Source organism: Bactrocera neohumeralis, chromosome 2, assembly GCF_024586455.1.
Source record: "Bactrocera neohumeralis isolate Rockhampton chromosome 2, APGP_CSIRO_Bneo_wtdbg2-racon-allhic-juicebox.fasta_v2, whole genome shotgun sequence".
Lineage (NCBI taxonomy): Eukaryota > Metazoa > Arthropoda > Insecta > Diptera > Tephritidae > Bactrocera > Bactrocera neohumeralis.
The window spans coordinates 78,552,141-78,577,657 of record NC_065919.1 but is presented as its reverse complement, the minus strand read 5'-3'; the positions used below and the strand labels follow the sequence as shown (position 1 = coordinate 78,577,657).

The 25,517-nt window shown below is 36.9% G+C and overlaps 1 protein-coding gene across 5 annotated transcripts in view; it reads right to left on the bottom strand.

Moving 5' to 3' along the window:
* Window positions 1–25,517, bottom strand: part of LOC126754513 (uncharacterized) — a 230,558-nt gene that overhangs the window by 42,742 nt on the left and 162,299 nt on the right. For all 5 annotated transcript variants that reach the window (XM_050466570.1, XM_050466561.1, XM_050466580.1 and 2 more), the window contains exon 5: window positions 9,976–10,109. In XM_050466570.1, the coding sequence (XP_050322527.1) occupies window positions 9,976–10,109 (134 nt within the window). The remainder of the gene's footprint in view (window positions 1–9,975; window positions 10,110–25,517) is intronic.

Sequence of the window (25,517 nt, the reverse complement as noted above, 5' to 3'; positions counted from 1 at the left end):
TTCACTCATTTTTGTAGAGTACACTAAGGTACCTAACATATAATCACTAATCATATGGAGCAAAGTCATGCCGAATGAAAATCCTGATATTGGTTCTAGGGGCTGATGAAGTTACGCGGACCTTAAAAAGTCCTTATGTTAGGTATATGGGGACTCAGAGAATTATTGATTCAACCCATTTTTGATATAAAGAGTGTTACTATCGTCAGGCAAGGATAGTGCTATAGTGGTCTGATGTCGACGATTCCAACCAACGAGCAGCTTCATGGGGTGAAAACAAAGTAGGAAAAATCTCAGATCGATATCACAAAAACTGAGAGGCTAGTTCGCGTATATATAGGCATACATACGTGAAGACGGACATGCCTAATTCGAAACAGCTCGCCATGCTGATCATTCACACATATATAAAGTTTATAGGTTCTCCGACGCTTTCGGCCGTGTTACAAACTTCGCAGCAAACTTAATACACCCTGTTCAGGTTATAAATATTGCTTTTACGAAGAGTTCGGGATATAGCCTGAATAACAGACTTTGACTTTTTTAAATGGAAAAAAGTAGGGAAATAGTTTTATTGTAACTAAGTACCAGAACTTTATGAAACTTTTCCAATTTATATCTTCCCTCATAACTCACATAGCTCTAGGGATTCGCAGAGGTAACGCTAATAAAAGACAGACAAATCTTCTTACTATCTTTATAAATTTAAGATATGTAATACATATATGTCACTATATGTAAATGGTGATAGATCGGTAAGTTGTAATGATTTAAAAACAAAATAATAAAAATATTTTAGATTAAAAACCGACTTGGCCAACATCTGCATTCAACGTTTATCTAGTCACATCCGCAAAGACATATTTTTTTTAAATTTTATTGACACTTAGGGCAGAAGGTTTGGTGATATTTTCAATAATTTGAGTGTCTCATGTGATTTATCCAAAAGGAAGTTCTTGAAAATAACACTCAAACTAGGAAACCCCCGAAAAAAGTTATTCTCTCACTTTTTCAAACTATTTGCCACTACTACGTGGTGCAAATATCTACTGTATACACCATGTTATCAACATAAATGTTGAGAATAACGACAAGAAACAATAACAAATAAAGCTCTGCAATTGTCTAGCAAATCGTAGCTTCACCGACGGCGATCCGAGCAGATTAAAAAGTTCAAAATACGTAGGGAGACCACTAGAGCAAAATAAAGTTGTATTGTTTTGAATATTTAAAATGTGGCACAATGGCTGAATAAAGAATGGAAAAAGTGCAAACTATGACTTATGTAGGCACACACATGCACGGCCAGTATGAAAGGTAACAACATAAGCCTTGAGCGAGCTGCAATTCATAAAAAATATGAAGATTTTCTAGTTTTGTTTCATAAATATTAATAGTATTTATTTTGAGTTTAAAATCCGACAGCTGCATTAATAAAGGTATAAATAAAATGATGTTAGAAGTTGTCATTTTGACGAAAAGTTAAAATGTATAAAACAATGTTTATTTAAAGTAATTTGTTTCACAATTCTTATGGGTATTTGTAAGCTTTGGCTTTACCAATTCATCACCGAAAATATTCCGAATATCTATCAAAACTAATTGCTTTGTTGAAATTATTAACAAAGTGTTGAAGCAAGATGATTTGTGGCTTAACGGTCGTGAGGTTGAAGGGATTAGCAGGATGAGGGTTAAGAAAAGTTCGCATTGAAACTAAACTGTTGGGTGTACCACAATATGCCAGGTTCAACAAAATTTGTACGCGCATCACTTTGAAATTATTTTTTCGGTACGAAAAATCTGAATGATGTAATATATAAATTTGTTGTAACTAGAGCTTAAGGAAATATTTTATGAAATACAAAGAATAAGTTAGACGGCGGATCAAAGATCGCACGTGAACCACTATAAGTAGCCCTTTGTGAGGTCACAGAAAAGAAGAACTTCTGTGCTCGAACTTATAAGTGAGCAAAATACTTAGCAGCCAATACAAATTTGCACAGGCGTTTAATTCCCATCCCCGGCAGTTCATTGGGATGTCTGATGGTATGCGCTCCCAAATGTTTAACTCTTGACCTCCCAAACGCGAGACAGTCAAGAACAAAATGTTGGGTTGAGAACATAGCGGGCTTGACTGTGGTGTCATACAGCTGGAGGAACACTTTGGGTGAGAGACCCCACCTTTTGCGAATGGCTCCTCTACAGCAACACAAGGCAATCGATGTATTATTTGCTCTCTCTTCGATATTCGGCTTCCATGAAAGCTTCATATCCACTATGAGCCCTTGATATTTGACTGTATCCGCCGATTGCAGGCGGATGTCTCCCATTTTCGGAAGCAATGCCACCGGGATCTTGTATCTTTTAGTGAATAAAACCCTCCCTGTTTTATTTGGGTTGATGGCGAGACCATTTACGAATGTCCTATTTGTTACGACGCTGAGGAACTGATGTGTCAATTCGTAAACGGTGCTCAGGAACTTTGACCCTAAGCCCTACATCACCCATAAGTTAAGTAAGAAGGAAAAGAGGCTGATGGACGTGAAATCCTTAGCCGTAACGTGAAAGCTTCTGCAGCCTTCGGCATGAAAGTAAGCCAGTATTATGGAGTTCATCCGGTCCCGCGGACTTGAAAGGCGTGAACAATTGTTCGCCCAAATCAAGTGCCGTTCATCCGAAAGATATCCCCCTAGAGAAGGTTTTTGCGCGGGAAGTGAGCGTCAAGGAGCATCCAAAGTGTATCCTCACTACACAGAGCCCACTTCCTATTTGCGTTCTTAAGATACATTGGAGAGATGGCGTTCCTTGCGAGAATATGCCCGAATCTAGAGAACTCATGGCAGCCCTCTACTTTTTTGCAGAAGCTTTTCCATGAAGTCATCTTTAACTTCCTTAACTCAGATTTGTCCCGGTTTATACAACGCCCAATCCTCAGTTGATCCACTCCCACGGGCCTTGAACCGCAGCTCTCCAGTGCAGTTTTACATGCCAAGCTGAAGACTTGCACCGTCTACCACCCGTCTTAAAAGCTTCTGCTTGAAAAATTTCATCTCATCAATTTTTATAACTCAGAAAGGCACCAATCAGACTGCAATAAAAACTTTGATCACAAAATAATTGACAACTACTACACCGTTTCACTATTAAATTTAAATAAAACAAGAAAAAACGTTAAATTCGTTTGCACCGAAGCTAAATACCCTTCACAAGTGCATTTCTGTTAGTAACTATGTGTCCAGTTTGTATGGAAGCTATATGCTATAGTTAACCGATCTGATGAATTTCTTCGGAGATTGCATTGTTGCTTTAGGGAATAACATATATCAAATTTCGTGAATATATCTTGTCAAATGTGAAAGTTGTCCATACAAGCACTTGATTCCGATCGTTCAGTTTGTATGGCAGCTATTTGCTATAGTTAACCGATCTGAACAATTTCTTCGGAAATTACATTGTTGCTTTAGGGAATAACATATATCAAATTTCGTGAATATATCTTGTCAAATGTGAAAGTTGTCCATACAAGCACTTGATTCCGATCGTTCAGTTTGTATGGCAGCTATATGCTATAGTTGACCGATCTGAACAATTTCTTCGGAGATTATATTGTTGCCTTAGAAAATAACATATATCAAATTTCGTGAATATATCTTGTCAAATGTGAAAGTTGTCCATACAAGCACTTGATTCCGATCGTTCAGTTTGTATGGCAGCTATATGCTATAGTTGACCGATCTGAAAAATTTCTTCGGAGATTATATTGTTGCCTTAGAAAATAACATATACTAAATTTCGTTAATATATCTTCTCAAATGTGAAAGTTTTCCATACAAGCATTTGATTCCGATGGTTCAGTTTGTATGGCAGCTATATGTTGTAGTAGTCCGATATCGGCCGTTCCGACAAATGAGCAGCTTCTTGAAGAGAAAATGCCGTTTGCAAAATTTCAAAACGATATCTTAAAAACTGAAGGACTACTTCGTATATATACAGTCAGACAGACGGACAAACAGACGGACATGGCTAAATCGACACAGCTCGACATACTGATCATTTATATATATACTTTATAGGGTCTCCGACGATTCCTTCTGGGTGTTACAAACTTCGTGACAAACTTAATATACCCTGTTCAGGGTATAAATATGAAAGACTTCGTTTTCGTAACTCACTTTCTCTGTCTCTACTATAAAATGTATATTCTCTAGTCTTAAACTTTTATTTCGCTTTTCATCAAGCAGTAACATTTTTTCTTACCGATTTTGCCACACGAAACTTCCTTCAAGGTTTGTTGTTAGGTTGGTGAAAAATATTATATTTCATTTTAAATATCCTTTTGCTGTTGAGCGCAGCTGCCCGCAGGTGCTTGTCATAACAATATGAAACTTGACCAAGCAGATATGCACATGAACTAGTGCAATGACACACAAACACACACACTTATATTTGTACCTGCATACGAAAATCCTTGTATGAGTCACATAAACCCTTTTCCAGCCTGAATTGATTGTAAAAGTAGAGCACTCATACGCCCTGTACGTCCCAACCGAACTCATGCAATGGACGAAGAAAGTGTCGCAAATGTAGGAATGTTTTCATTTTCGTGAGTGTAGTACAGCGCAAAATATTAAAATTCATACGCATATTGGTGCTCAGCACTTTCCCCAGCATATTTTGGTTTATATTTTTTTTTAATTGAGAAAAGTGTATACGCTACAATTGTAGTGCTGTGAATGCGATTTATGCTACATACAAACATATTGTGCTCTACCTCAGTCACAGCTCAGAACGGATGCCGTAAAGTTTGCACGAGTGGCATTGTGTCCTTCGCTGTCACCAACACACAGACTCACACAAGCAGACGTTGGCACTAGTGATATATGTGTATGGCAGTGCATGCACGACACTGTAAGTTAACATGACAAACCGCAAGTAATAAAAGTGAAAAAATATAAAAGTGTATTTCTGGAGTGAAGGCAAAAAAATTTGGCAGATATGAAAAATGTGGCGATCTCTTTACACCACACATATCCTTGTCGACAAAACGGAAGCCGTGCTGGCCATGAAGTCAACGATTTCCGACTATGTTCATGCATAACCTTGAGTCTCGGCGACATTTAACATTTTCGGCCATGCACACATGAATGAGACACCACTCACGTGTCCACTTGCAACACTCTGTGGTTCCTTGGTCCCTCTGTCGGTCGCCTCCTCCTGCCTGCCTGCCGCATCGCATGTGCTCCATGTCCACTAAACGGGCGACAATTGTGCTGAGACTTTTGTGGTATCTTGATAGCACAGCATTTGTTAAGCTTTGACTATCTACGTGGATGCATAAATATGCAGGTGTGTATGTGTGTGTGTGGTAGGACGCACACTTTTCACATGCAATTTGTGTTGAAAAGCGACAAGCGACATTATTTGAAGGTGCACAGCATCTCACACATACACACACGCACACTGCAGCAGCAATATGGTTAGATACAGTGATGTTCTGCTGAGAGAGTCAAGGATTTGTTGCACATAGGAGTATCCACTATTATTGCACTTAGCCGTTCACAGTTAGGCGTAAAATTTTAACACGCACAGTGGTGCTCTTTGTTCGAAGTTAGTAATAAAATCTTTATTGTAGACAAAACTTAGAATATTTTAGATAGAGCTAGAAAAAGCTGCGAATTTGTCAACTATTTTATGTTAGTAAATAATTTTAGGTTAGGTTTGTTCATAAATTTTGAGGGGTGACCTTATATTATTTTATATTATTTAAAAAGAGTTTTCTGCTTCAAAAATATTGTTAGATGGAGTTGGATTGGATCTGAGCAATAAGAGCACGATATATACAATTCTTGAGTTTTTGGAACAGAAAAAGGAACTGGTGCCAATTATGACGAATCGCCGAGCTGAGAAATTGCTTCTAATTTTTATTTTACCGATAATATCAAAGAAAAGACGGAGCTTTTGTATTGCGACCTACGGTCTATTGTGCTCTTCCGATAATATCGGGTTATAACTAATAATCTGCACTAATTTTATTTCAGCGTAACTTAAAATATACTATTAACAAAAAGGTAAGCTATTCTATTATTTTAAAAACGAAAAAATTGATGAACTTCAAAATACGGTCCATTGTCAGCAACCCGTCTTAGTTTAGTCAGGATACATGAGCAAGCACGTTGTACACCGTTAGTATCAACTTCCTTAAGGCACTTCCGGATGCGACGTGTCAGCTGCTTCAAATTTTGAGCCTTCCAACCATTTTTGTACAATAAAGCTTTGATTTCTCCAAAAAAATCCTCAATCGGTCGGCATTGTGGTAAGTTTGTCGGATTCTTTTCTTTAGGCACAAAGTAGATGTTTTTGTTGACCAAGAACTCCAATGTCGCATTTGCATAATGAGAAGAGGCTTTGTCCGGCCAGAATACGATTTCATCATTTTTATGGTGTTTATGTATGAAAAACCAAAATTTTGTCCGAACATTGATTGATGTACGTCTCATGATTTATTGCCTGTCCATTTGGCTTAAAGAATGGCTCGGAAATACCCTTAGGAGAAACTGCCATGTATAACATAACTTTGGACTCAAATTTTTTTTTAAATTTGTACTTTATCTCGGGAGGCGTTATAGACATATCGTCTGTGTAATAAACATAGTTTCCCGGCATTTGCGGCCCGCTGATTGTCCACTCAAATTCTTGCACATCCACCGACATTGTGATTTAACTTGACTTATCTGCTCTTCGGTGTACCCTGGACAACGCTGCTTTTTCTGGCTTTAATGTGAAGTCTATTTAACGTTTTGCAGATATATGGCTGTGAGCATTGGAATTTCCGTGCGGCTTCGGTTTGACTTATGCAATCCTCATAGTTGAACACTGTCTTCAGCTTCCGAATGTTTTGGGGGGTCATCATAGTCGGCTTTCTTCCAGAACCCGGTTGCCTTTCTAATATATTTTTAGAGTACTTTATATTGAGTATATCGTCCTTCTGGAGACGCCTTCCGCCATAAAATGCGCACACGTAAATTTTTTTTCGGCGGTTTCATGTTTTTTATAAAAATGTACAACGCGGTCGCGGAGGTGTTGCTGCTTAGAAGCCATTTTAAACACTGATTGATTTTGTAAGCTGTTACAAATTACATGTCAAAAAGATGATTCAATCAGTTCGCTAATTGCGTAATATTAGCATTTGAAAACTAAAAATAACAAAATTGCAGGCCATTCAAATTAGTGCAGATTTTTAATTATAACCCGTTATAATAGAAAGATTTTTTACCAGAAATTAATTTAATATGTTCAGAGAGCTTACTGTTCTCAGTAAGAGTGGATTACAATAAATAATCTAATCAGTCTCCACCTCCGATTGGTACACGGGAGTAAAGCTTAAAATAACCTATGCTTTAGGACTGCTTATATCTAGATTAAACGTCGTATCAGGGGTCTAGGGGAATAATGGGGTATTAATATGAGCCGCCTTAACGTCTCGGGACATTCTGTTGATTAACAAGGCTATTCCCTCGTTTTAAAAACTTTGCTTACAGGCAAAGGAATAACTATTAAATAAACACCACTTTGGTTACAAAATGGTTATAGATTGGTTATCTATGGGTTATATATTGGTCCTACATGGGTTATATATTGGTTATATATGGGTTATATATTGCTTATTTGTTACATAATTTTAAACTACATATATGTAATATGATAGTGAATCGTCAATAGTTGTAGTAAACCTCTTAGAGCCGTGTTCTCAATATCTACTCAAAACACTTGTCCCAGTTACATTGGTTGACTTAACCAATAGTTCTTCTTTCGGCAAAGGATGTGTTTTTAAACATAACTCAATTGATAGGTGGCTGATAAGCAGACATTGAGAAAACCATCCTTAATCATCGAGCAAATTCGACAGAAGATCAATTTAAGTTCACTATCCGTCATGAGAGATGAACAAATTTAGGTTTCCATAAGCTTATGTATTGTCATTTTTCCAAATCACATACTCATAGATAATGAAAAATATAAATTATACCTTAAAACTTATTTTTGCCTACATTCAGGCGAAAATTGCTCACCGCAATTCAGTGCCTTAAATTTTCGTGCTAACAATGTTGATCACCCGAGCGCATTTAAGCCATTGTCTGCAAATGCATTTCTGCCCCAAAAACTCGCTGCACACCAGCCATTCAACATGCACTTGTCTGACTGGTAAGGTAAACCACTCTGGTTTGCTTGTCAGCACAATCGTTTGGGACGTATTGCTGTTAGCGGCATGTCCTTTGATACTTACGTTACGGCTGACCATGGTTAGGATTACAAACAACACAATCTTCAACGACACATACTTACACGTTAACCTTTGTCACACGCCAGCCTAGATGTGTGTAGACATTTTAGGCGCATAACAGTGTAAGATACTCATTACAAAGGTGTCCATCGAGGCCTCAAGAAACAGCGACAAAGGACACGAGAGAGTCGACACAAAGCCAAAACGAAGGCTGCTCAATGTAGTAAGACAAGCAAAGTCAAATGGCGCCAACAATGGCATCAATGTGAAAAAGGCATACTTGTAGGCGCTACACAAAAACGTGCAGAAATGTTGAGTGAAAATGGAGCTGCCGATTTCTATTTGGCTTATTGAAGCTCCTGCGGAATTTTCTAATTTGCTGAGATTTTTACACAATTCCTTTTGATTTGTGGTACACGAGTGGTGGACAGTAAGACAACAGGAAGTGCGGAAATGATAATGGAAAGGAATGTCCTTGTGCTATAGGCATGTGTGGCTATTCATGCACACGTATGCATGTTTCTATGTGAGTGGAGAATGTAAAAGAATCTGGCCAATATATAGAACCTTTGGCGGAATAAAAAAGGTGTAAACAGATTGCACATTCACACATATGTACGTATTGGCAGTAAAAAGGTCTTCAATGCTGGTTTCAACAGTATTGATAATATAATTAAAAATTTTGTTTGGAAGTAGTCGTTACTTAGACTTCTTCGTTCTTTTGAGAATGAACAAGTGCTTGTCACAGGATTTCTTTACGCTAATATTTTAAAGCATTTAATGTTTAAGAAAAAAAAACTAAGTATTAAGAGATTATAAAACTGCTATTGAGCGGAGCCCTACCAACATTGGATCAAGATTTCAATGAACATATTGGCAACTAATGAATCCAAGAGCATCTTCTACCGACTCCACACCTCCTATGAGAAAAGGCAGTACAAAGCTGTCTGAAACTTTTCATTTTTAAAGTGCTGATACTATCATTGCTTGATTAAGAGAAACCAAACCTTTTACCTTTGCAAAACTGACCTTTCAGTTCCAAAATTGATGCTGTTACCGTTACTTCATTACCGCAAATTGGATAATCACCCACAGTGTAAACGTAACCCAAACATTTTAAGCATCTCCCAGTACAAAGATACTCGGACTAAAGACGTTTTTGTTTCACAGAACAAAGCAGAACGGTAAACAATGCCATCAATATCAATGGCCAAGAGTCAGCCTCACCAAACAAGCAACTTTTCGTACGCTGTTTTGAGCTGGCTATTCACCTGTAGGGATAATGCTTCAGCATCTGCTTGCGAAAGGATATTCTGGCATATTTTCGAGACACTCAAAATTCAGGCACTACCTAAATGAATTTTGCACGCTGTCTCGCTTTTCCTCTCTCTTTTTATTTTTCCCACAAAACACGTTACGGGTGAGCATTGAGTGGCAAACATTGTTCTGAAAATTGGATAATTGCGTAAAATCTTCTTGAATGATCAAAGGAAAGGTGAAAATGGCGAAGATAAAAAGAAATTTCTTGGTTTTGAGAGATGAAATTTTCATTCAAAATTTTTGATGATATTTTGGAATACCGAAACTCTTAATGAGCGCTTAATGCTGCACAATTTGATGAATGTTCTTCTTTTGAAATTCCTTTGCTACATTTTCTTTAATTTTCCGTGAATTTCTATTCCATTCATACTTACCACCATATTATTTATTGTAAATTTTAGCTCAGCACGTGGCCTTGACGGCGGCGTACTGCAATTGGCGCGCAACACATCGCCCGGTTCGTAGCGCGTATGCTCGGTGAAAAGTGTTGGCCGCTTCTCGGGTAATTCTGCAAAAGAAATGTGGTAAGTTAGACACATTTATAAACATAAATAAGCTAGTAGAAGCTCGCATTAAGCACGATTACACAAAGATAAAGCAAATTAAGATAAACGAAAGACAACGGCATAGTACGCATACTAAGTAGTGGCTAATTAAATTTCGATACCCTTTTAGAGACAATTCAATTTATGGTTTAATTGTCACACAAGTTACCCAAAAGTCAGACGTAAGAATTTACAAACTTAACCTTCATAAATTATCCACACAGCGCAGGCAAATGGCAAACAGCAAATAATTTTAGGTTTACTTGTATGGAGATATGGTGATACATACGCTCATAAAATATAATAAATATATAAACATATACCTACATACTTGTATGTCTCTTGTACAGATATGAGTATAAGTTTTCAGACTCAGACATTTTAGTTTGTGCGCGCACATGAGTGAAAACTGTTTCGAAGTTTTTGCTCTAATTTAATAAGAAGTTGCAATCTTACTTTTGCGCCCATAAATACTTTAAGAAACTTTTTGGAAACAAGGGATGAGAGAGATGGTATAGTTCTTTGCACTGGCTTCTACTATTTTGCCTTCTATTTCACTATTTAATCCGTCAAAAATTATATGAAAAGATGCATATTGCGTAAAATAAATGAATATATTAATTAATTTTAAGAGAAACAAGAAAAAACGTTAACTTCGCTTTAGAACTTTTCATTAGAAATCATTGGGGATGCCAGAACCCAAAGTCAATCTCTGATATGACATATTGCATACAAAAGTCTCTAACGTAAATTTCGAGCGAACTATTTCCTTTACCATTTTATTATAGTCAAAACAGCACTTAAATATCATATACTTTTTTATACAAACAAAATTACTTCCTCAGTTATTTTAAGCTTATTGAAATATCTCTGTATAGACCTGCTATGCATGTTCAACTTATGTGATGGATTGCAAACAATTTTAATAGTATTTCGATTTAGAGACTGTTCTTTAAGGTACCTTAGATCCATCAGGCCTTGAAGGGTGACAAATCAAACAAAAAATTGGTATAAATTAGATAAACTGGTATAATCAAAGATTGTTGCTGCTGCTTTCTTAAGTGTTATGTTAATTCCTTTTCTTTATTGGCGTAGACATCGTTTATGAGGTTATAGCTCTCAGTTTTCAATAGCGCGCCAGTCGATCTTCCTTTGCGCTGTTTGGCGCCAATTGGAGATTCTAAGTGCATATAAGTCCTTCTCCACCTCGTCTTTTCAACGGACTGGAGATTTTCCTCTTCAATTGCCTCCTCCGTCGAAGCGCCTCTTGGCAGGAGTGATGGTTGTAAGCCTCGACGGGGGAGCCAATTTGGGAGAGCCGTGACTGTGTGTTTGCTGAGAGGAGATTTTTTGTCTTGCCCTCGTTAACTACTAAGATGATGGAGCCATTTGTGAAAGTTGAGGCAAGTAAAAGTGAGAAGGCGAAACATTCCTCCACAGGTTGTGCGCTGGAACATGCCACGTAAAAAACACCCCCAATTAAAAGAAGATAAATACGCCATTAAAGAGGAAGAAGAAAAAGAATACTGCAAGTACTGGAAATTTTACAAGTAAATTATTTTCTGAACGAGGCGCATACTTTCTTTTGAAGTCGAGTGTTATCACAATGAAAAATGTTCGCTTCGTATCTTGTCGCCATTTCAGGGAGTTTTTCGGCAATCGCTCACTTCAAAATAAGTTGTCGTTGGTAGCGTTTATCCATTGATTGCTACACCAGGTTTTATCTGCTCATCATACAGCATGCCTTTCTGATAACAACAAAAATAGAGCATTACTTTCAAGTCATAGATAATCGGCTTTATCGTTGATTTGGATGCATACGTCTTTAAAACTCGTCCTTCAACATCTCTTGGCTTTAATTCAGACGCCATCATCTTTCCAATCTTTCAGCATATTGCTGCTTTTGTGGTAAACGTTTTAAAATGGGTGCTTGAATGACTCCTAAAGATTCTGTGAGCTGTTCTTATGTTTTGCACCAATCTCATGGAGGACTGACGTATGGAACGACTTTTCCATTTTATGCCCTAAATGAACTGTGCAAAATATTTTAGTTGAAGACGATGTTTTCCCAAGCGAACACCCAGTTTCAAGAAGATTCGACTTTTTTGAGAACAAGTTTTAAAAGCAAAATTACCGTAATTGGGACGAAGAGTTTTGTTTTGGTGTAATTTGTGAGTCAGTGCAATCATAGGTCCGTCTACGGCGACCATTATCGCGCCAAGATAACCGGCTATTTGATGCCTGAAATTGAAGCTCGTGATCTCGTCGTCATTTAATTTCAAAAAGGCGGCACCACTTCCCACACCGCATCAATCAATGGATTTATTGAGAGAAGAGCAGATAACTTCACGTTTGGCCGGTCGATTTGGCCCCAATATCGTGTGATATCACACCGTTAGACTTCTTCCTGTGGGGATATGTAAAATCTAAAGTCTATGCGGACAGTCCGGCTTCGATTCAGGCTTTTGAGCAAATCATCATGCGTGTCATTCGTCAGTTACCAGCCAAAATTCTCGAAGGAGTCATCGAAAATTGGGCTGAACGGAAGGACCATCTGAGACGTAGCCGCGGTTAGTATTTGAAAGAGATAATCTTCAAATGGTAAATCTCAAAGAAAGTTCTTTCGTATCTTAATAAACATTCCCATTAAGTTTGAAGCTTCTTCGAAATGGATTACACTACGAGTTGAGTTTATTTAGTCATATGTTATCAGTTTTTTAGATATCGATCTGAAAATTTTCACCTTCCCTTTTCTCACCAAAAAGCTGTACATTGGTCGGTATAACTAATATCGGACCCCTATAGCCTGTGAGTATAACTGCCATAGAAACTGAACAATCGAAGTAAAGGATTTATATGGAAAGGTTTTTCATTTGACGAGATATCTTCACGAAATTTGGCATGGATTAGCTTAAGGAAGTAATGAAATCTCCAAAGAAATTTTTCAGATCAAGTGAACAAAGGAATCCGTTTTATTCGTGAGGGGTATTACAGTTTCGGTGCAAACGAAGTTAGCATGAAATTCTGTAGCGTCAAGTTCAAAAAGCATTGAAATTAGTCCTTCACAGCCGATTAAGGAAGCAAAATTAATCTTCCACTAAGTACTTTCGTAACGCATCGGACTAGTTTGATTGAAGTCAAAACAGTTTGTTAGCATATCAAAAGCTCTTGTTCTTCTTTTTATTGTAGTAGACACCGCTTATGCGGTCTTAGCCAAGCTTACAACAGCGCGCCAGAAGTTTCCTCTTTTGCTGTTTGCCGCCAATTATGGATTCCAAGTGTAACCAGGTCTTAAGCGCTTTATATCTTCGAAATTCGAAATAGTTTTTCCCATTTAATGTCAAATAGAAATAAGCTAGAAATATAATTAAAGTAAAGGGTGTTGTCGGAGGTGTTAGTGGTCCTGGGCAGCAACCAAATTAACTGCTCTTAATTATATAAACATTTTTAGAAATAATTAATTTCAAAAGTACATGTTTATAGTAAACATATGCTAGTGAACTCTATTATTTAGCTACAAGGCTATTTAAAAAGTATTTGGACCCCAAGAATCTCAAACACATACTCGTTCTAATAAACATATGCTCATACTTTAGTTAAAATCGCTGTTTCCTTATTCAATTTTGCATACTTATCATACACACACACGTCATATATGCAACGTCAACTTCCACACAACTTTCCGTGGCTAAATATACGAAATAAGACTTAAGAATTACTCTTCACTTGCACAGACACTGCTTGCGTCACCACTCCCCTCGCATTTGAAAGGCTAACCATTTTATTATGCTTTATGAGTTGACGTCTGGAAGAGGAAAGAAAACTTCACATAACTTTGACGAACTTTCCGAGCATCTAACCGACCAATAAAACCAAACAGTTCCCCTTTACCCGACTTCCGCGCCAACTGTGGACGGTCGTAGAGCTGCACGAGTCGACATCTTCAACTTTGCTGTGATATTTTTATAAGGCATCTACGGCAAACTTTTTAATTAAGTCACCAAACAAAGTAACTAATGAAGAATATAATTTCCATGCCAAAGGCGGCGGCAGAAGTGCACACCTACGCACGCATCTACAAATGTAGCTAGTGCTTATGTGTGCGTGTGTGAGGCATGTGCAGCTATGTATGTATATAAACATAATGTTGGCAAATACTTTGACAGTGCAAACTACAACTACAACTACAACTATGCCTTGAAAGCTGCAAAATGCTAGAAGAAAAATGATTCAACTCACACACACACAAACACCACCATGTATGTATGCGCCATTGCACTTGTGGGTGTTGGTGAACTCACTATCCACAGAGCAGCATGCGGATTTCCATAGCTGACCCGAGGTCAAAAATCATTTGCCACAACTTTGGTCGTGCGCCGGTCGGGCAAATTAAAATCAAATTCATTGTTTCGCCGAGAGGTCGGGAGCGTGTCGGCGTTGTGCTTTATGGGCGTGTTTTGGCGTTTAGCAGCGCATCAAAGTGAAAGCCGTTTTGACCTTTTCTGCAGGCGTTGGCTGCTCCGACGGCTTAGTCAGAACGAAAATAATCTCTTGCTTTTTATTTTTTATTTTTTTTTGGCTTTCTGTTGTTGGCATATTCTTTTGGTGCTTTAGCTTTGGTGTAATTGTTGTTTTTGTGCTGCCCTTTTTAATGAGGGTCACTGACAACCTTTCAAGTTTAATTTCAAGCAGCTTTTGTTGGCACTTTCCACGCTCTTGGCTTGTGGTCTACGGCCTGCTGCCAAAGTTCGAAGAGGCGGGAAGTCAAGTTGTTTTTGTTTTTTTTTTCAACTTACAATTTATTTTTTTAGCGTATTTCCTTATTCGACTTTTCTTGCCATGCAAATCACCTAATGACATAAAGTGATTAAAACATTTTGGTCGGTGGCATATGCCAAATCATGCGTACCGCCTAACGGTGCACTAATATTAATTGAAGTAATGCCGCTAAATTTTTGAGTTTTGTTGGCAGATTACGCATACCGAGTGACATAATTTTGAAACTTATTGAGCAAAGAAGAGTTGAAATTTTAATATATTTTTTTTTTTTTTTTTAATGGCCTTAGTTTGGTGGGCACTAATTTACCTTTTCTTATCAAATATATTCTTAATTAAGAATCGTCACTTCTGCTTATCTTATGAAAACGTAAAATATTTTTTTTTTTTCATTTTTTTTAAGTTTTACTTTCAAACTTAATGTAATAATTTCTATCAACTGCCGCTACACTTAGGCTGTGTACATAGTGAGGCGAAATGAGAAACCAACAAAACGGAGGTGGCTAAAAGAGACTTGATAGGGAAAGTTACAATCAAATCTCTTCAAATAATATTGTTTTTTTTTTTTCATTGCTCTCATTTACGATTTTGGTTTTTTTGCCTCATAATATACCCTAAAGTAAAAATACATGACTTTATACCTTAACTTTAAAAATTTCATCTTACTTCATTTTATCACAGCTTCTGGAAAAAAATTTGAACCCAACATTTTGATTGCTCTTTTAATGGAGTCGGGTTTCTTTGAAGTTTCTGCATTCTTGTTATGGCTGGTTTAAGGGTCGGTAATGCCTTTGGCATTCTAGTTAATAATAACAAAAAATTTCGTTTCTCTATGTCAGTGTAACTCAGTAGGAAAAGTAGTTTGCGAGTATTTCCGAAATTGAAAAGTTAGTAAGATTCAAGCTCTCATATACAGAAAATTAAGCATTGTAACCATAGAACCATAGAAAGAAAGATATAAAGAAAGAAAGTGATAACTTTTTGGGAAAGATTATTTTATGTTTCATATTGTTTCAAACTGAAACACTACTCATGAAAACATTAAGGGGTTACATGGGTTCACGAGTTTCAAAAAATCGATTTTTTTTTATTGCCTTATTAATCTCTACAACACCTCTAGAATATTGTCTTAAATTTTCAAGTTGATCCAAGTAATAGTTTCGGAGATACAGCATCAGATCTCAGGTGCTTTCGACGCTAGCTATGTGTTTTATGAAGTTGGTTAGCAAGACTTCTCAAGAACTACTCAACAGATCTTCATGAAATTTTGCACAGGTTTTTGAGATACTATTTTTAAAGACTTGGATGAAGGTTTTTTTCGATTACAACTACATATGTATTTGAAAAACAAAATTTTCACGAAATTTTCACTGAAATTTTGATTTTTTATTTAAAAGTGCCTGCCAAAAATCAAATTTTCAGCTTTTTTCCTTCTTTCAAGTTCTAAATTAAGGTTTTAACTAAAACACGTATCATTTTAATTTTATATGATCCTATAGGGAGTTATACTTTCAAAGTTGAAGAAAAATTATAGCAAAGTTGGCTCTCCCAGGGTTTCATAGCTAATCGCATGTCCCATACAGTGTTATTTGTAGCAAATTGAAATAAAACAAAAACAGAGTAAAGTGTAACTAAAAAAATAACATCAATCATAAAAAAGAGCCTCCAAATTGTATTAGAAAAATATGCTTCCTTAAAATCGCATTTTCACTTCTTATAAAGAAAAGTAACAAAACACTTCCCAAAGCCTTTCTCTTTCAATACAACCAACCAAGCATTTCTCCTTAATAAGCTTTCTTTCTACAAAAGCAAAAATCCGCAACATTTACTTCACTAATGTTCTTGCCTAATTTGGGTGAATAAACCAAAGACAAGTAAATAAAGTAAATGGTCAATCGCATAAGACAATAGTCAACAAATAAGAATGTAATCAAACGAGCTATAGGCAAACAAAAGGAAATGAGTTTACAATGTCTCATTTACAAACAAACAACCAAATTGGACGCACTTGTGCGAATGTCCTTGGACGGCGTGTGTATCTGAGGCAAATCTGACAGAAGACGAATAAATAACGACACTTGAATGACATGTTGCAAGGATTTGGCTTATATAAGGTTGAGTTGACACTTGAACCAATAAGCACATACATATGTTTGTTACAAAAAAATAAAAAAAAATAAATATCTGTTTATTATATAAGTATATGGGTATACATTCGCATTCAAAAGTTTATTAACTTACGAGTATTAAAGGAAAGCATTTTACTTTCTGGGTAAAGATATAAAGTAATAAAGCAAAGGAATGGTTAATAACAATGTTCCTATTTTTGAGAATAAGTAATAAAACAAGAAAAAACGTTAACTTCGGTTGCAGCGAAGCTAAATAACCTTCACAGGTGCATTTCTGTTAGTAACTATGTGTTCAGTTTATATGGAAGCTATATGCTATAGTTAACCGATCTGATCAATTTAGAAAATAACATATACCAAATTTCGTTAATATGTCTTGTCAAATGTGAAAGTTGTCCATACAAGAACTTGATTCCGATCGTTCAGTTTGTATGGCAGTAATATGCTATAGTTAACCGATCTGCACCATTTCTTCGGAGATTACATTGTTGCCTTAGAAAAACTGAGGGACTAGTTCGAATATATACAGACAGACAGACGGACATTGCTAAATCGACTCAGCTCGACATACTGATCATTTACATATATACTTTATAGGGTCTCCGACGATTCCTTCTGGGTGTTACAAACTTCGTGACAAACTTAATATACCCTGTTCAGGGTATAAAAACGATTGTCTTCTCTCTATACAAAAACATTAATATGCACTTTCATCTTTCTTGAAATAAACCCAAAAAACTGATACAGACTTTTATGAACTTTTGAGATTTCATCTCTTAAACAATAATATTTGAAAATATCTATTATCAAAAATATATATCCAAATGACCTCAAATATAACTTTTCTGCTTTTTTGCCAAATAGAGTGATAGGTATTTTTTAAGAAGTAATATGAATTACGTCTTTCAATATATTTCTCCTTAGTAAGATAGTATTTGTGTTATAAACTCATCAGAAGAGGCAAAATTTTATATATATGATGTCCTCCATTTTATGCCAAGCAATACATGTATCAAACTTCGTTAACATATTTCAATTTACAGCTTGCACAGGGTGACAAACGGACAGACATCATCCGGATTCCAACTCGATCCGGACACAACCAAGTAGCTTGATAAATTTTCTTGTGCTGGAATCTAATACCATAAGCAACCATATATAGAGCTCCTGCGACCAGCCTCAACCCATTTGCAGAGGTTTCGCCATGGAGGCAGAATTTTCCAACTGTTGCATCAAAGATAGTTTCTTTGCCCACTCTGACGTTAATGTCGCCAAGCACAATTTTTGCAAAGTGGCAAAAATATTCTCTACGACAAACATCAACCAGCTGAGCATCGACATCTTCCCAATTTAGGGCCGGAAATTCCAGGTGCATGCCCTTAAATCATAGTCCTTAGTATGTTAGCTATGGTCGTCATCAAAATTGGAGCTTTACATCCGAGGCTCTCCATTATTTCTCATTGGGAGTGGTTTCTACATAACGGATCCCAAACCCAGCGCAAAACTTCGCAAGGCGAGTAGTATATACAACTTTATACAGGAAGTCGCTTGTTTCAAGCCCGACGCCTGCTCACAACCTTACATCTGGTAAACAAAAGCTGCAATTAAACCTGAACTCTTGAACCGAATGTGTCGAAGTGGACTATTTTTGACAGGATCAGTCACTAGCACTTTTGTCTACTATGAGCTCAAATACCTAACGAGAAGCAGAACTCAATTCTAGACTTCAAAAAGAGCCCAATGGTGTTTAAGAAACTTCTACTTCCTGCTGCTTTTTACTTTTAATCGATATGTAACTAACCTCTTGCAAATTATGTGACTAAAACTCTGCTTCAACATGTCGGTTAATTCTTCTCAGTTTAGTAGCTGAACTTGATATTTATAAATCTCTTTTCGTATTAGTCTACTAAACTACGAGTATAAGCTTTGCTATTATCATATTTCAAGAAAAATTCTTTCTGAAATATCTTCTTTGCCACAATAATAATAAACAATAAACAGGCAAAATATAAAACTGCAAATAAGAGTCAATCAGCAGAGTGCACTGAACCTAAAATTGCCTATGCGTGGATGTGGCAACCACGTCGCACCGCTGCTACTTCTCATTATATCCTCGCCAATGATTTATCAAGCATAACCCCTCAATAAAGCCAAGCGCTCGTTTAACTAGGTACACATAATCTCAGTATCTGTATATGTGTATGTTAATGTGTAAGTAGGTATGTATAGAAGAGTGCGCCAATCTACATATTTGCTGCTTATAAAGCACTAGTGCGCCGGAAATGAGGTTAAAGTGCCTTTGAACCCATTCGAATGAGTGAATGATTCTTTAAGAGTTTGCTTGCACAGCAACAAAATGAGAGCAAACAAACAAACAATGGAGACTAAAATTAAAAAAGGGAAATGCAACTAACGCCGAGCGATGGAAAGGGGCTACAGTTGTTTAAAACACTTGTAGGTTTGTTGTTGCTATTGTTGTGCCAAATTTTATTTCTTGCATTTCAATGTTATTGCTTAGTACATAGAGGGGATGAAATTTAGGTAATATTAGCGAGGTACAAGTATTACAAATACACTTACAAATTGCTAAGAGCAACACGAAAAGTTCAAAAATTGTGGCAACTCTTGGTGTAGGAGAGCATGCCTGTATTTGCGTACAAAAAATTTATGCACGAATGCTTTTAAAGAAAGCAAATATATATATATATATATATATATGTGTATGTTTACTTCCGTTAAGTAGGACAAGAGCATAAAAGTGTGGAGGACAAAAAATGTAATTCGCACAAGTGAATTTTTCGGTTTAGTCGTAAACAATTCCGCAGACGAGCATGACGCCGGCACTACTAATATTGCTGCAGCTTATGGATTTTTTGTAAGCAATTCACCGCGCAGTGATTGGCTGCGCCTGGGTGAAGGGGTATTGAAGTGGGTTACGCTCGGCTGACGCCAGCAACATCCACGACGCCGGTAATGACGCCAACGACAATTGCGGATTAAATCAAGCGGCAAGCGGCAAATGAAGCCTGAGCTGGGGTACCGCTCACCTTACGAAAGGTAGTTGGTTCGGGATGGAAACCAAAGTAACAGTAAGTACATATTGGGGTAATTCTTTAGAAAAATGTAAAATTGAAAAACTGAGGAAGATTTAAGTTCGGGTATAAAGTCAACCGGGAGTTCGAAAATATTTATAGAAGGTATATGCAGACTATGGGAACTATTGATCCGATTTTACCCATTTTCGGTACAAGGGCATACTGTTCTCACAAAAATATTTTCCACGAATTTCAATTTTAGAGCTAACTGACGGACCGATATGTTCGGTAAAAAATCAGATATGTATATGCACTGGTCTGGTATCTACATATTTGGTGTCTGCCTCCTTGAAAATTTTTAGTCCCATAAACATAACAAAACTTAACATAACATAACATAACATAACATAACATAACATAACATAACATAACATAACATAACATAACATAACATAACATAACATAACATAACATAACATAACATAACATAACATAACATAACATAACATAACATAACATAATATAACATAACATAACATAACATAACATAACATAACATAACATATCAAAGCATAAAGTAACATGATGTAAAACCCTAACACGAAATGATATGACGTAAAATCAGAATTTTTTTATAAAAACCTGAACATAACCTCAAATCAGATAAATATTGGCCACAAAACTTAAAACTTACAAGCTTTCTTGACGTGGAAAGCGACATTCACCGCATAGAAGCTACAGTTGAGCAACATAACCACTACCGCTATATCAGCTAATTTGAAGCGAAAAATTCGTATTACCAGCTTTCTACATACACACACATACACCAGCTTGAAAAGCAAATTATCCCTACCACTCAAGCCACTAAGGCAACGATGTGCGGTGAACAAGACGCCGTCAATGTATATTCGTATATCTATGACAACGCTGAGCTACGCAGCAAAATATTGACAGTGACAGCAACAATTGCTGGCACTTGAGCGCAGGTTACTAGGCCAACGCACATACACACACAGACACAGAAATGAAAGTAAGAAATATTATTTGTTTGTTCAGCGAACTGATCCAGAATGCTGTCACTACGTCGATGTTGCTTCCGCTGATTTTGTCGTTGATTTGTTGATACTTTTACCACAACAATTGTTGTTGTTGGCATTAGCTGGAGTCACAACACATTTCCATACATACACCTAGAAATTGGTGACAGTTAGTGTTGGTTGCGCTCAATAAAAGAGCAAATCATGGAAAAAACAGGCGCTGCCGCCAGTGTTTTTGTTGCATTTCGCAAACAATCTGTACCGAATTGTGGTTGGCAACGCTTGCGTTGGCGGCGCGGTTGGCAGTCACAGTTAATCTTTATTTCCGTTTCACATTAAGTATGGACAAATGTGCTCTGACAGCTAAATTCCACTTTAGTGGTTACAATTTTTTCTTAACAAGCCAGCTTATTGTTGTTGTTGTTGGCTTGTGCTTTTGTTACAACAACGCGCGTTATTTTGGTTATATTGTGGCATGCGTAAATAGACGTTTATTTAGCAACTTAAGCATTTGACTACGCACATCTAAATTTCGCATATATGAAGACGGTCTGTACACTCACACATACACACAGCCCAATGACACATGTGCACTTACATATGTATGTGTGTATTTGCGCTGGCATGTGTCTCTGTATTTGACGCCGTCTTATTTGTCTCTAAGCTTGTCTGTCGAAATATTTGCCGCTTTATCTTTCACTGCACTCCCCACCGTGGCTTCCGTTGACTGCCTTTTGTATATACACACATACATATACATGTACATATGTATATGCATACATGTGTGCCGTTTATCTGTCAGTCTGCTTAGCTCTCTAGCCATTTGACTGTCTGTAAATCTAACTGTCTGTCTATCTCTCAAGTGCATGTCCTGCTTTGGGGATTTATTCGTGCACGCTTTGGCATACTCAATCTGCACTCACGCACTCACACACACATGCAGTGGCGCTTTGATATCAAAATATACATATGTACATTTTGTATTTAAATACATTTCTCTACATGTTAGCGTTTAAGTAGCGTACTTGTGGATCAATCTAAAGCTTTATTTGGCATGAGCTCCACTTAAGTCGCCTTCATGCGTCGCTACTTGCGCTCAAAGATTTATTTTTGAAGAAATATCTCAACCTGTTAAGGTTATATTTAAAGTAAAGTATGAGTACATGAAGTTAATTTAAGTTTACAAATATTTCTATGTGCCTCATAGTGTATCATTACAAAGTATCTAAATGAAAAAAATACTATATAAATAGATTAGATGTTCTTTTAATCACGTTTCCTGTAGAAATCCACAAATCATATATCTGTCATAACTTATTTAGCTAGCTCAACAAAATCGAGACTTCTCCAGCGAGTTCTGATTCCCTTCGATCTCATTACAACAATTTTTACATAGTCTTCAAGTCGAGGCATATTCATTAGCCATTATTACAGTTGTGCTCAGCTTGATAGCGAATGACTTGAAGGTCTAAAGCTAATGTGACTAGGTGGTCGTTTTATTGATTTCATTTGTGCTTGCTACGAGAGGTTAAAATTTCAATGTTAGATAGGACGAAATCTAACCAGCACTACATATAAGTATGATCCAACCAAAAACTTCTAACATCTTCAGTGAAAATACAATCAAATCAAGAACTCAATAGCCAGATTGACCAATATATTATATAATATTTAATAAAAGAAAATATTCACACCGGATCAAAGAGTGAAGTAGGAACAGCAGTGGGTTTCTTCTGTAATACCATGAAGGCAGCTTCAAACTAAATGACTAAAATTTAGTCTTTCAGAAAGAGATATCAGCAAGTCCATAAATCTTCTAGTGGACAGCTAGGCGGCAATTAAAATTATTCGTAGCGCCTATACCGCGACATCAGCATTGGATCCTGGAGGAACACCTCAGGTCTTGGAACATTTTCAACCACAAAGTTACTTTGCGGTATTGCTGTTGGTGGGCAGACCAACAAGTTTCTATTTTTAGGCAAAACTGAACTCAGTAATGTTATAAAGGCCACCACAGGGTGACAATTAAGATACCATCTTCAGAAAATTGGAAAAGTGAATTCAGCGCAATGCAGAATACGAAGCCTGCAGCCGGCTGTGCGGGCTTTCACGGCTCCCAATGTTTTCAACTTGAAACACATTGAACAGCTGAGATGAAAAACATTAGGTATTTTCACCAATAAGACCAGGATAAGACTTAATTTGGTTACAACTCGGCTACAAAATGGGCCAACTTATGGCCTTAGTGCAGACGCCTGCGGTCTGGTACTTCTGTGCCTCCTTTTCCAACCAACCAACCACAGAGAAATAGATAATTTTGCCTGTAGATTGCTTATGCTAAATATTTTGGGGCAATTACAAATTTCACTACTGTTTCAAAGGTTTATAGTAATGTCCGTACTGAAAACCCTTTCTGGTTCTTAGTAATTCTTAAATATGTTACAACTTCGAGCACAGTGTGTTTAACGTCATTTATCAACAAAAAGCCTTAAGCACAAACACAAATATGCTAGAACTTTAGATTTCAGTTCCAAATAGTTCACTTAATGGGTTGGCGTTATGAGAACCGAGACGAAGGAAGTATAAAAATATAATTCAAAAGCGAATTCTTCTAAGCAACTTCATCGATTGGCATCCAAGATTCGTTAAGGAGCATAATCCTCCTCTCCAAACAGTTTCTGCTGGTGTTTTTTTGCAGAGATTATCCCAGCAGTCGCCTGCCCAGCTAACCTTACACATCGTACAACCCTATCCCTAAGGTTCGACCCGTTTCTTGGGCCTAACGTCGGGTGACCACGGCGATAACTTATTTGAACCTTACCACCCTAACGGGGACTAGATAACCGTGGCAACAATAACATACATTGGCATTCAAGAAATAGTTTAATCTTATGGCATGAAATCTCGTAGGTGAGCGAACTCTTAGAACATACGGAAAGCCACACCTTGCAGTGGCAATTTCAAGCACTTTCGCCAAACCCTTACTAGGTACAACTTTTCAGCATTAAACCTCGCAAAAACCTGATACTCCGTCCGGTTTAGGCTGATATTAACGCAATTTTGTGGGTCCGTAGAGTGCAATTAAGTTATATTATGTGCACTAAATTTCGTTTCAGATAAGCCCAAAGACTTTGTTGAGTAAAAATATCAATGCAATCTTATAAAAAACCCAACTTATAATGACTAAGGCAGCCACGAGCCGTTATTTTTTATTCCAAGATCTATTAAAAGGATGTAAAACAAAGAAAATTCTTAATGTATTAATACAGCAACGCTACGCTGACTGACGTTGTTGGAATACATCTTTACAGCGGAACTTAATACTCAAATTTAAAAAAATATCATTCTAAAAACGACTTCAAATAATTCCGGAACCTACAACATTCTTCATTTTATCTCCTACTTCTGCAATTTCAATGAACTTCTTGCTTTCGCTTGACCCACTTTCAACTAGTAAAAACTCCACTTTCTCCTCTACTTTCGCTTACTTTCACCAACATGTGATATTTGCGTATGTATGTGTGTTTATCAATGCATATATGCACGCGTTGGAAAATAATAAAACAAACAAGTAAGGAAGGGCTAAGTTCGGGATTCGAGATTTCATTATACGTCATTTACATATTTTTCAAATATCGTATTTTTGTAAAGTTTTATTCCGCTATCATCATTGGTTCCTAATGTATGTACTCGTATTATACAGAAAAGGCATCAGATGGAATTCAAAATAGCGTTATATTGGAAGAAGGCGTGGTTGTGAACCGATTTCACCCATATTTGTACATGTCATCAGGGTTTAAGAAAATATTATATACCGAATTTCATTGAAATCGGTCTAGTAGTTCCTGAGATATGGTTTTTGGTCCATAAGTGGGCGAAAAAAAAAAAAGCCTGGGTGCAGCTTCCTTCTGCAATTTCTTCCGTAAAATTTAGTGTTTCTGACGTTTTTTGTTAGTCCGTTAACGCACTTTTAGTGATTTTCAACATAACCTTTATATGGGAGGTGGGCGTGGTTATTATCCGATTTCTTTCATTTTTGAACTGTATATGGAAATGCCTAAAGGAAACGACTCTGTAGAGTTTGGCTGACATAGCTATAGTAGTTTCCGAGATATTATAGGGGCTTACCACGCGTTTTCAAAAAAAAGTTACGTCCAAATATTTCCTAATGCGATCCTTTGTGCCAAATTTCACTTTAATATCTTTATTTATGGCTTAGTTATGACACTTTAAAATTTTGTGGGCGTGGCAGTGGAGCATTCTTCATTTCGAACTTAGCCTCTCATGGAGCCAAGAAATACGTGTACCAATTTCATCATGATATCTCAATTTTTTCAAGTTACAGCTTGCACGGACGGACAGACGGACGGACGGAACACTCGTCACCCTGATCA